Raw genomic sequence first — 13713 nt, 5'->3', positions numbered from 1 at the left:
TACGTCTTCCTAGACAGCATCTTTATCCAATTAAAGATCATCAGTAATGTGCTGCCTGTATTATGTGATGTATCCTACATTTTTAGTTAACAGAATGTTTTAAAGTAAACATAAAAGGAAAAAAGATTTTAAGTGCCTTATACTTTTTCCAAAAGGGAAGTATACTTACAGCTGCTTCTCCTTTCGGGAGATTTCTTTCTGCAGGTTTTCAGATTTACTCATACATTCTTGTTTGAATTTCTTGTCCTCCTTCTCAGCTTCCACTTGAGACTTCTCTGCTTGCTGCAATCTGGTGTAATTCAAATCAACTTTGGGTAAAACTGAGGCTAGAACTAGGGTGTAAAGGGTGAAGAAGACAAATAAAAGAAAAATGGGGAAATAGAAACATTTCTAAATAAAAACAAAGATTGGGGGAAACTCACAAACTCAAACGAGAGAGCCACACAATGCCTAGAAATCTAGCTTCTGGTTTTCACTACAGAAAGAAAAGCAGATTAAGTCTTCCAATTTGTTTTTATTTTATGTTCACCATTAACAGATGCCATCAAAGCATAACCATACAGATTTTATAATTGATCTATATCACTTACTGCTCTAACTTTGAGCGTACATATATGTTTTATTGTGGGAGGCATTTTTACAAGAACTGTAGAAGTACAGTAACTACTTTGTCTATACTAATGAATCAATAAGACAGTGTGTGTTGTGCTGGAATGGCTTGATGCAATTCAGACATGAGCCTGAATACGGAACACTGGAATCAGATAGTAAGAACACAGCTGTAGTAAGACAGCAGAACACACCCTGGAGCATCTTACTATACTTACAGAATAACCACTAATAAATAACATTATTAAATACATTTAAATAATCTGTATTAAAAATCATAGTTAAAAATAGCTCCATATGATAAACAAAACAAATGAAACTGAATAAATAACAGAAGTCAGGCTTTCATTTAAGATCTTTCCTTTTGATTTTAAAGGGATTTTGCATTCCTGTTTTGGATAGCCCTCTCCTCTCACTCATACCTCACCAATGCATCAAGATTTATCTCTGTTTGACCTTCTCTTCAGCCCAAAAAATAGGGGGTTTAAATTTAACTGAAATGTAAACACTAAATCAAAAATTGTATGTTACTCCATATTCAACTGTCTTATTGGGATATACAAGGAAGATTAGAGTAGCCAGTAAAACGTCATTCAGAGCCCCATCCCAATTGAGGTATCTCATTTTACAATTGCCTCTTTTCTCCCTTCTCAGACCTGGTCTACACCTAAAACTTAGATTGACATAGATACATTGCACTGAGGGGTGTGGAAAAAAAATCACACCCCCAAAAGACATTGTGAAGCCAACCTACGCTCCAGTCTAGACACCACTAGTTCAACAGAAGAACACCACCTCTCAAGGAGGTGGATTAACTACAGTGATGGAAAACCCCTTCTGTCGCTGTAGCAAGTGTCTACACTACAGCATCTTTGCAGCACCATAGCTGTGCTGCTGTAGCATCTGTATCGTACACAAGCCCTCAAAGTCTTGTTCAGAGAAAACTGAGGAGCTCTTCTCTCAAGGCTTGGCTTGAATCATCACGTCCCAGTCAGCTGAATGTAGAGTAACACACAACTCCCAGTTTAATCATTGTTAAATGTAAAATTAAATGAAAGCTTTCTTACTGGCCCTGTCTACACTACAAACACAACCATGTTAGGGAGCCCACCTACTAATGTTTTATAAAGTAGTATGCATCTACACTGGACATCTTTGGGAAACTGCCTACCATTGCAGTGCTATCAGACAACCAATGAGAGGGCTCATGCAGACAGTGCACCAGCATTACTAGACATCTCAGCAGAATTAGATTTCATGTTAATAAAAGCTCCAGTTCCCCATCTACACTCATGCTACCAGTGGTGAAGCTGCACTGGTGGGATAATTACTAAGAACTGCCAGTGCAGAAATGACAACAGACTGGACTTGAATCATGTTATTTTAAAGCATCTGAATTTAGCCTAGATATGAAAAACTGTTAGGGTCCACTCTACAATACAATGTGTTGTAATGAAGTTCCTTGATGTGTTTGTAATTGTAATACAAATAGGGCCAAAGTGGATGGATAGGAGAAGGGAGAATATTGGTGCACAGCAAGGCTAATTCTTGCTGCTATGCCAGAAGGCAGAGAAGGGTGAAAGACTAAACGAAACAGGAAAGCTAAAAACACCACTAAGACCCTCTCTAAACTTCAGCTGAAACTGCATTAGCACAATTTCCAAGACTAATATGGACAAGGATTTTTTTTCTGAGAACCATGCTAGCATCTATAGAATCTGTATCTCCACTAGCAGCTTGCAAACTCTATAGCTATATCCAGTGCAGCTCCACCAGGGTAGCAACTCAGATAAGAGCAAATCCTCAGTTGAAAATGTATATACCATCTGAGGATCTACCCCTAAATGTTTGAGTCCTGCCTATGATACACTTTACACTATTGCTACCCTGGTGGAGTTGTACTGGGGGGAATTACAGTTATGAAGATTTCTACGTAGATAAGGCGTTCTTGCTTTATAGTCTTTAGTTCTAATCATATCTCGGTTGTTTCCATGATACAGTAGCTCTGTTAAAACATCTTACATTCTACTCTATGCTAGCAGACTGAACTGTATTTTAGCTGTGTATAAGGGAGTCCTACAAATACAGAAATTATTTGGGTTTTGTTTTTGTAAAATACAGACAGAACATATGGAACATTTTTATAAGCTGTTTTAGCCAGTTCTCAGGAAAAATACGTCTGTCTACGCTACTCAAGAAAGTGATGCTACCAGCAACCACATTAAAAGAGTTGACAACATGTTTTCTGGTACAGAGAAGCCCTGAAAGTGCAACAACAATAAAAATGTGGGGTTTTTTTTATTAATTGAAAGGGAGGTTCTTTATTTATTTAAATGCTATAAATAAGGGGTGAGGGAAAACCCTATAACTGGAGGTAAGTGTCAGGGCAATGAGAAATCAAAAATATAAAGGCAGCTAACATTTTAAAATAAACTTTGTATTTAACATTAAAAAAAAGTAAAATGATTAAATAGCATTAGAAAATTCTAGTTTCTGATTGGTCAATAATATTACAGTGATTTTTTTTATTCTTTGGGAGGGGAGGGGAGAAAGGGATGGAGATTATTTTATTTCGGAAAACAAAGTCGTTCCAACTTGTGACATTGTGTCAAAATCACTAGTGCTTACTGACCAATTATAATACAGGATTTCCCAATACCATTTTATAATATTTAAGATCATAACCATATTTTTTTAAACCAACTCATACAAATTTTACTCTATCAATAGCCAAGTAGCTTTCAGAATGATATATCTTTGACAAGTTTGTATTGGTGCTGTGCTTCATTGCTGGCACATTTCACAAATGACATTGCAATAGTCCTAGTTTGAGTTAACAGATCTTTGTCACTTCACGTATGTAATGGACAAAATCAAAGACAGATAAAGGTAGTAAAGTTCAAAATGTAAAAATTGGGATAAAGGAAAAAAAGAAAGAAAAAAGAGGAGAAAGGATGTCAATAAAAGAATATTCATGTCACTAAATCTTTTAATACATAATTATGTTTTTCATAAGTAGCTTTTAAAGAAAACAATGGTAAGACATGTCAACACCAACATGACAGGGCTATGGATATGTTACATTTTACAATTAAAAATATTAACGATCCATATAGTCTATTTCATTTAAATAACTGAAGCACACAAATCACATCTTTATATTATGTAACAAATATATAGTAACCACAATATAAACTTACACACTGGTACTGTATCATTTCATTTTACTAATTCATGGTGTAATACTCATGTGTACATTCTTTACACTGAGGGAGTTTCCAAAGCAATTAATGTAAGCTTTGGAATCTTGGCCAGCCAGGGTCCTGATCCACAACACTTAGCACAGGCTTAACTTTAAGCAAGTGAGTAGTCTTGCTTAAAGTTAACCATGTGCTTTGGTGAGTCAAAGCCTTATTGAATAGCATTAAAATATAACACAGAGGTAACAATGAATCAGAATTCTGAAGTGGCCATCATTGAGCGCGGTAACTGAAAGAACAACCTTGGGTGCCGGCACAGAATGCCAGCACCAGTGAATGGTGAAAGAGAATCGACATAAAAAGCCTTGGTTTATGGCTCTATTTTTTCCACTCTTACAGTACATTAGAGCGGCCATACTGGGTCTGACCAAAGTTCCATTTAGTCCAGTATCCTGTCTTCCAACAGTGGCCAATGCCAGGTGCCCCAAAGGGAATGAACAGAACAGGTAATGATCAAGTGAACCATCCCCAGTTGCCCATTCCCAGCTTCTGGCAAACAGAGGCTAGGAACACCATCCCTGCCCATCCTGGCTAATAGCCATTGATGGACCTACCCTCCATGAACTTATCTAGTTCTTTTTTGAACCCTGTTATAGTCTTGGCCTTCTCAACATCAAAAAATAAATCTATGTGTTTGAAAAGCAATGGTAAAACACCAGTTGCAATTCCAAAAGATGATGCTTCTTTAAAACTTCCTACTGAGAGTTAAGTTTCAGTGGCAGCTGTGTGGGAATGCAGTAAGGGAGGAGGAATGAATGTGGAAAAGTAAGTAAAATAGAGATGGATGCTGTACCTTTGTTCCAATTGTTTCATAGTTGCAGTAATTTGATTGGTCTTATCCTCTAGTCGACCAATTATTTCATTCTTTTCTTTCATGGCATCTTCAGAAACCTATATTGAACAGATTAATACTGAAGCAGGTTTTATATTAAACTATATTTTTGATGCTTTTGTTCATTCTCTTAAGGAAAATATTTGTAATATGGCTTTGGGATTTGTTTGCTTATTTGTTTTTAAAATATTCCCATCTAAAAAAAAAAGCAATATTCAAGAAAAATATCTAAGTATAGAATTTCAATCTAAAGTATATTTGCATTTTATTGGAATTTTACAAGTGTACACTCTATTTAATAATATACATTTTTCAGTTTATTTCTTTTAAATATCTTTTTTTTGAGTCTACTAAAATTCAGTGCTAATTTTTTTTTAAATAACTCATTATATCCATAGCAACACCACCTATAAGCATTAGTTTTAGTTCACACGGAGGTCTTTATGGGCCCAATCCTGCAAGGTGGTAGGCACCGATAAGGCCTTAGGTCTGTACCAGAACAACAGCTAAAATTACTTACTGATATAGTTGAGTACTTTAATATTCTAACATTTTAACCAGCCTCTGACAACTGTGAACATCCCTGCTTCAAGGTCTAAATATAGGTACAATATTGTCATTAAATCTAATTAATATCACCACACAAAAGTTTCAAAACAGACATTAAAACAGAAAAACTACAGATCTCTGACAGACATTCTGCATAAACACCAAAAATAATACTGAAGAGCCTTTTTCTATACTGTCTCAGTTTATTTTACTAAAGACAGATCTTTATTCCTGTTTTGCTTTCTACACACAACATTTAGAAGTGGACAGTGGCATCTTGGTCCATGCATCTACTTGTCTACTCTTTGCATTGTGTAATGTCATTTCTATACGCACTTTCTCAAGTGGTCATAACTAACTTCTATTCCTGCCTTTGACAACTTGTTCCACACATGAAAATTACCACACGTTAAAATTATCACAAAGTACTTTCTCTTGAATTTCCTTGGTGTTTGGTCGTTTCTTAGCTGCAGTTTGTGAACTCTGAAATCTGGAGCCTCTTACCCTCACAAGTATTTCTGTGGCATTGCAAAGAATGTTATATCCCTTCTTAATAGTCTCTTTTCTAATTAACATGAATCCAATTTTCCTAATTGATCTTCACAGTTATAACTCTCAAAGCCCATTTAACCACTTCACTATCCTCCTTTACTTTTTACAATTCCTTCACTGTTCTTTCTAATATGGTCCCGCAAATGGAGCACAAAACTCCAGGTATATTATTCTCCCTATGTACAGTACCATGATGATCACTTGTGCTTCCGTCCTCTATACATCACAGTGATGCTTTAAAATGACTTCCATAAAACCTGCCTTATGTGAATGCAGTTAACTTATACAGGTAGCATGAAGATCTTATTCTGAAAGAGGAAGAGGGTAGAAGTAGAGAGCTGAGCTAAAAAAGCAGTGACAATGAGCAAAACTAAGAAAACAAGAATTTAACATAGGGATGAAAGACTATCAGCTTTCTAAAACAAATACTCTTCTATTGCTATACTGTTTCAAATGTCATGAGTAGCATGCACTATTTCAAAAGTCACACACATCTTACATTTATACTTCAAAGAGGTTTCAACAATTTAAGAAAGTTCTCTTTTACCTGCAGCTTTTGGTACATTTCTATGTTAATTGCTTTAACTTCATCTAGCTGATGTCGAAGGCCTATGAGGGTGTCTTGTTTCTCATGAATGTCTTTCTCCAACAACTTCATTGCAAGTTCTATCTCATGTTTCATACTAACTTGGACCATTAGCTCATTCTCTATATCCTACAAGTTGCACAAAAACACATATTATACTCTGTTAGGGTTGCCAAGTAATTGCACAAACCCAAACACCCTTGCCCCGCCCCCTGCCCTGTCACCCCGCCCCCTGCCCCGCCCCTTCTCCAAGGTCCCACCCCCCACTCAACTCCATCCTCCTTCCATCTCTCCCACCCTCACTCACTATCACCAGGCTGGGGTAGAGGTTTGGGGTGTGGGAGGGGATGGGGGTTCTGGGCTGGGGCCAATGGGTTCAGAGTATGGGAGGGAGATCCGGTCTGGGGCAGGGGATTGGGATACAGGAGGGGATGTGGGCTCTGGGAGGGAGTTTGGGTGCAGGAGGGGGCTCAGGGCAGTGGCAGGGGCTGTGGGCTCCGGCTGGACAGCACTTACCTCCGGCGTCTCCCGGAAGCAAGGCAGCTCTGCCCATCCCTGCAGGCACCGCCCCCACAGCTCCCACTGGCTGCCGTTTCCGGCCAATGGGAGCTGTGGAGTTGGCGCTCGGGGCAGAGGCAGCACACAGAGATCCCCCGGCCGTCCCTGCCTGCGCCTAGGGGCCGCAGGGACATGTCACTACTTCTGGGAGCTGCACCAAGCCAGGGCAGGTAGGGAGCCTGCCTTAGCCCTGCTGCGCCGCCCCCGCCAACCGGATTTTTGGCCTATTAAAATCTCCCGGATTGTTTTCAACAGCAACCGGGAGATTGGCTGATTCCAGGAGACTCCCGGCCAATCCGGGAGGGTTGGCAATCCTATACTCTGTCAACACAGATTTTGTAAATAGCTATGCAACATTTTATTTAGTATTTCCGATGCAAAACTAAGATACGACACTGCAGGTTCTGCAGTGCTGGATTTTCACCTTCACAAATCTCTACGTTCTGTGAAACTTGGCAAAACAGATACTGTAAATATTATGTAAACATTACACTCAGTCATGCATTTGGTGACTTGTGTTCATTTGTTTGTACCTTAATAAAAGCCACCTCATTTTATGCAATATCATAATTTGCATAATTTCTCATAAGTGAAATAATATTTTAAGAATAAAAGAGTCAATTTTCTATTTACAACATTAAAAAGTCAAAAACAATAAGTATTTCTACTTTTGGAAAAAACATTTAATGCATGCATACAGAAAACCTATTCAATGTACTGATGATGGCTAAACATTTGAAATTAACATAGCTGCTAAAATCCAACACATTATTCATACAAAAATCAAAATTCTTCCTAATTATGCTTAGTGACACTACTGTTAAAGAAATACTAATATAATGGCTCCAAGTTTTCAAAAACTTGAAACAACCTTTTCATGAGGTTAGAGAAAAAGTGTGGTAGATTACTAGCAGCACACATCCCCTGGAAAAAATGTAAAGCTAGAAATAGTCAAATAACATATTAAAGAGACAGTAAATGTTTATCTTGTCGAGTTTTACATAGCACATTTTAAATGCACTCACTTGTCGTAATTGTGATTCTTCTCGAAGTTGTCTGCGTGCTTCATTGTACATTTCATCCAGACCCTGTCTGGAGTGTCTGTATGTTTGAAGCTCTGCCTCAACATCCACTTTGGTTACCTATGCAGAAATTACAGATGTATCTGGTTTTCATTACAAATATAACAATTGTTATAATTAAATGTAACAAATTTGTAGAGAGAAAAGTTGCTTACATTCACAATGGACTACGTAAGCACAATACACACACACTGAACCAACAGGATCCAAGGTTGTCTACATTATGTATTTATCACTTTTAAATTGAGAATTACATTTTAGCTTAAATACGTGAACCTTGAAAATTAAATGAATTTATTGCAGACTTGTGATTCAACAAGTTACTTATGCACATGCCTAATTTTTAAGCATGTGAGTAATCCCATTAACCGGAAGGAGACAACTCACATGCTTAAAATTAGACATGTGCATAAGTATGTTGCTGAACTGAGGCCCAGAAGAGTAATTTGTGGTACAATATTTCACCAGGTCTCTGAGTAACCCCAGAAGCATTTAATTCACCCAGTTATTTAAATATCACTGATATAGGGGTCTCCAGGTTATCCAGAAATATTTTTCAATAACAATCTAAAATTATTCATAATGACTGTTCAGAGTAGTACAGGATGTACAATATCCCAGTCCAACGCACAAATTATTTTCTGACAAGTTTTACAGTAAAATATTACCTTAACCACTGCAAACAGAAAGTTGTAAAATCTCAAAGATCAAACGCAAAACGTAAGGAAAAGAATCCTAAAAATTTGTTTAGAATAATAAATTAATCTAGATTGATTCCTACAATATTTAGATAAACTTTATCATAAGACATAAAGGTAACAAATCACATAGGCCTATTCCTTGCATAAAACTGTTTTAAGTCAGTTCAATTATTTGCTGAGATATAGTTGCCAACATAAAACATTCAAATGATAAGAAGCCAGGTAACATTTAATTATACTGAATTCACATACCTCTAGGTGATGCTGTGTTTTCATTAAAATAAGTGTGTTTTCACTTCTTAACTGATGATTTTCTTCCTGAAGTTTAATTATATTGTTTTTTGCTATTGCTAACTAAAAGGGAAAAAAAGAGAGAAAGTGTATGACTATTTTTGTGAACACTAAAAAAAACCAAAATTATTCTAATATGTACATAGCTAACATTACTGCTTACTCTAGTCTCATAGTGTGCTGAATAAGAGATCTATTTTGTGTGCATGCACAACTACCATTTATAGTAGGAGTCACATACTGAGGTGAGAATAAATCTAAATTAGGACCATCTTTTTTATTTTACATCTCTTGTACAGAGGAACAGCTTTTCAGTGGTACTCTATTCTAGCTAAAGTATCCATACTTCCTTTTTTCCCCCTTGTTAAAGTTCTTATATATACTTCAAGTTAAATGGATATATTTTCTGTTTTTAAGCAGTTTCTCAACATGAACCTCTAGGTATACTGTATGCTGCTTTATGCAGCATCTTACACAAGCAAATTTCCTGGGTAAGGAAGGATAAATCTGGGACACTGAGGACAGGAAAGTCCTACAGTGTGACAGAATAAAGAAAGGCCTCAGCAGAGTATTTCTGGGCCCCTACTTAATCCTGGTAGTTAGGCAGAAGACTTGTCAGAAGGGGTGGACTATGGGGAGAGCAGAGGATTTGTAAGAGTTTGCAAGAAACATGGGTCGGGGGTAAGGGGCGGTATACATTCTGTTCATTATCTGGATTTGTTCACATCCAGAATAAACTAACAGCCTCCTCAACTGCTAAATGTAGAAATATCACATTTCCCCCATTTCTCTTTCAGGGCAAGTAAGAAAGAAGGGGAAAAACTGATCTTCCACTCCTAATCCCAAATATATTATCTACTTCAAGTATTAAGAGATTGGAAACTACGGGATGTTAAAACAAAAAACAAAAAAACCTGGCACAGAGAGGCAGACAAACTTATACCTGCATATTGTGAATGAGCTTTTAGAAAAAGAGTCCTTTGGCTTGAGCTGAGATAATTATACATTGTCCGCTCAACTAGATCTAGCTCTCCTGTGGATTGGTAGTCTGAAGAATGCCTTTACTCAATGGTCTCCACAAAATGGTACTGACAGCAACTCCCAGCACATTTAAGATAGGGTTCTTCTATACACTCTTAAATCCTGCTGTGAAACTGCAATGTTTTACAGCATTTTACTAATCCAATAGTCCACTGGGATAAAGCTGACCACAAGTCCCAGCAACCATTGTGTTATTTCTTCAGACTGAGTCAAATGTAGCTGAATATATTAGGCAGTGTTTCAGTACAGTTAATTAGACTGTACTTGTAGAGGGAGGAAAAAAGGAAACATGTTCACCACTGGTTAAAAAATAGTATTACACATTACTAAGAAACAATACCTCTTCAATTAGTTTAGTGTTTGACTTCTCTAATGAATCAACTCTTGTATGAAGGCTGCTGACTGTGCTACTGAAAGTAATAAAGAAATCAATATTCAGTATTACACCAAAACTCATACAAACACACACAAAAAGGTTTACGCCAAGCACTAAGTTTATTGGCAACAGCCAACAGGACTGCATCATTGCAGTTGGAAATTGTTTCTAAAAATGTTACAGATTATTTCCCTTTAATGAATACTTATGTGATACGCTCTCCTCCCTGCAATGCCGGTCACTGTTGACAACATTGTCAACATCCCTGCCACCCAAGCCCATGATTTGGGTGTCATCTTTGACTACTGCTCCCTCATCCTTCACAACCACACGGCATCCAAATTTTGCTGCTTTGTCCTCGATGTGTTTTCCAAAGCTGTCTGCTTTTTTCCCATACAATTAAAACTCTTGTCCAGATTCTCAGCACTTCCCCAGCTTAACTACTGCATACTACTTCTCCCTGGCCTCCACTCCCCCTTAAGGTCCATTCAAAACACAGCTACTAAAATCATTTTCCTTCTCCATTATTCTATTCATATCATTTCCTCCTTGAAATCCCTCCTTTAGCCCTCCTTTTCCCACCACATTATTTTCAAGCTTTTTGATTTTATCTTTAAGGCCCTTCACAGCTGTGTCCCTTCCTACTTATCTGCTCATCTCTTATATAGCTTCTCCCTCCCACCAAGCCTCCTCCACTGTCTGACTGCCAATTTCTCCCACAAGCATCTTCCAAGGCTGACTTTTATGCATTGAACAATCCCCAACCAAGTCTGTAAAGACAAGTGCTCTTTCCTCCAAACCTACTTCTACTATGATGCCTATAGAAGACTCCCAACTGATAATCAATGGCTAGATGGAGGGTTGATTGTTATTTATATGTGCATGGGAGCAGCTAGTTTGTGGGGTGTTCGGTACAGAAAAGCGTATGTGCATGTGTGTATTTTTTTAAAAATATCTTGAAATCATCAAGTTATAAACATAGGCAACCGATCAATTCACTTGGTCTTATTGCAGCAATTCTACTCACTCGCCCTCCCCCACTTTCATTTGTTACATCCCATTTGTTGTCTCATACCTCTTATTAGAGAATTCATAGGTGTCTGTACAGTGTTTAGCAGAATGGGGCCTCACTACTAATTGGGGCATCTTGTTGCTATCGCAATACAAATAATAAATAATAATCAACAAGCACATTACTGATGTTTAAAATAACAATGTGATAGAGATTGAAATAATATAGTTTCATATAGCTTCTATAGATATTTTTAACTTCTGTTGCAGTAGTTTTTTCCTTTACACAGCAATACTGTGAACATCCTCACTGTGCATTAAGCTGGGGGAGGGGAGGCTTTGTTCAGCTGGACGGAAAAGGAAAATTACCCCCTTTAACTGCAGGAATGAGGCTTGTATGGCAGGCTGGTGGAAAGGGGGCCATTGCCCGCTTAAGCCCCTGACCCCAAGCGGATTACCTTTTCCAGATAGGAAGCAGGAAAACAGTACAACCGGACCAAGCTGGCAGGGGGATGACACTGCTCCTTTCCCCTACAGCTGACCACAAGAAATGGGAAGTATTCATAGGCAGGGAAGTTCCGAGAGAGCCCTCTTTAACCGGACCAGGTGAGCAGTGCCCCAGTTACCGTCCCACCCATGGAAGGAGTTATAATACAAAGTTTTGTCATGATCCACTGCAGGCATTACAGTCAGTCCCCTCTTCTCTAGGGAGGAATTGGGGGGGGAGGGGAACAGATGGCTGAGAAGGAATTTTCCCTCACTGCCAGATTGGCCTAGGCGAGGTGGATTTTTCACCTTCTCCACAGCAAGCTGGGGATCTACTGGGGTAAAAAAGGGGGGTTAGCCCTTAAAGTTGCAACTCATGGAAACTTGTGGTAGATGTCTGGTGAAGGTACTCTGTTGGAATGGATATGGCTCAGATAAAAAATGGATGGGTAAAGGATTTAAAGGAGGCATGCTTTAAAAGTGAGGGGGGACAAGAGGGAAGGGACTTCTACAACTTCCATGGCAGAGAGTCAAATCCCCCCTTCTTTACAGCCCCCTTTACACTCATCTAGAGGGGGCAGTGGCAGAGTCCCAGCTGTGGGATGGCAAAGAGGGACGGATGACAATAGCCCCTGAGTATAAGGAAATGATCATGGAATTACCTGCACTGTACAATTGTATCTGCTGGGTAGTCCCAGATATTTTAAGAATAAAGTTACAGCCTAATTAAACCCAAATCCTGTGTCTCCTGTCGTTCCGGCATAGCTGGACAATGAAAGTTTACACAGCAACACTCTACTGGGGGATTTCAGCAATGGAAGAATGGTACTTCCCAAAATCAGAACAGAGGCTCGTCTCAAGTCCCAGTAGGTTCTGCTCTTAAAAGTAAAGATTTAATAAAAGGAGTTTTTGATAGTACATTATATGGGATATGGATATTTCACGTCAAATGTTTATGAAAATAAAATATCATCTGAAAATCTTTTCCCATCCTTTGATTTTGTATGGTAAACTGGTAAAGGTGCTACCAGAAGAAGTGATCCTTAATCCCTTTTTTCACTAATCAAAAAAATATTACCTCCATCATATTCCATATTTTAACCTCTGCTGTACCTAATATTGGAAACCTGAACTCAACAATCATGTGGAAATCAGTTCCTGAGAAAGTTGCTCTCTTTGTTTTACCACATGCTTCATTCACTCCATCTAAATTAAATTCCATCTACTTTTCCTAAGGCTTGGTCTACACTCACCCCCCAAATCGAACTAAGGTACGCAACTTCAGCTACGTGAATAACGTAGCTGAAGTTCGAAGTACCTTAGTTTGATCTTACCTCGGTCCACACGCGGCAGGCAGGCTCCCCCGTCGACTCCGCGGTACTCCTCTCGTCTAGCTGGAGTACCACAGTCGACGGCGAGCACTTCCGGGTTCGACTTATCGCGTCCAGACAAGACGCGATAAATCGAACCCAGAACTTCGATTGCCAGCCGCCGAACTAGCGGCTGGGTATAGACGTACCCTAAGAAAAGGCAGCATATTCACAGGCCTTCAAATCAGGATCTGTCCAAATACCAATTTTATGTGCATTAGAAAAAGCTATCTCCTCGGTACGAAGTACCACTTACACTGGCTATTTGTTGGGAAACTCTTCTTTCTAGAAAACTCTCTTTCTAGATCTCCAGTGTACACAGTTATGGTCAGGGTCCACCAAACCATTCATAGAATCATAGGAGTGGAAGGGACCTAGAGAGGTCATCTAGTCCAGTCCCCTGCACTCA

At 38.6% G+C, this 13713-nt stretch overlaps 1 protein-coding gene across 5 annotated transcripts in view; it reads right to left on the bottom strand.

The window, feature by feature from the left end:
• Window positions 1-13713, bottom strand: part of RUFY2 (RUN and FYVE domain containing 2) — a 65110-nt gene that overhangs the window by 28427 nt on the left and 22970 nt on the right. For 4 of the 5 annotated variants that reach the window (XR_003899807.1, XM_029911341.1, XM_024210060.1 and 1 more), the window contains 6 exons: window positions 10402-10471; window positions 8982-9083; window positions 7972-8088; window positions 6350-6517; window positions 4663-4760; window positions 170-289 (listed from right to left, as the gene is read on the bottom strand). Coding sequence is in view for 4 of the 5 variants with exons in the window: in XM_029911341.1 (XP_029767201.1) it covers window positions 170-289; window positions 4663-4760; window positions 6350-6517; window positions 7972-8088; window positions 8982-9083; window positions 10402-10471 (675 nt within the window). In the remaining variant the exon portion in view is untranslated. The remainder of the gene's footprint in view (window positions 1-169; window positions 290-4662; window positions 4761-6349; window positions 6518-7971; window positions 8089-8981; window positions 9084-10401; window positions 10472-13713) is intronic. The other variant, XM_024210056.1, reaches the window with a different exon arrangement.

This window comes from Terrapene carolina, unplaced genomic scaffold (genome assembly GCF_002925995.2).
Source record: "Terrapene carolina triunguis isolate 2854851 unplaced genomic scaffold, T_m_triunguis-2.0 Scaffold95, whole genome shotgun sequence".
Lineage (NCBI taxonomy): Eukaryota > Metazoa > Chordata > Testudines > Emydidae > Terrapene > Terrapene triunguis.
This window is presented reverse-complemented; position numbering and strand designations above follow the sequence as displayed.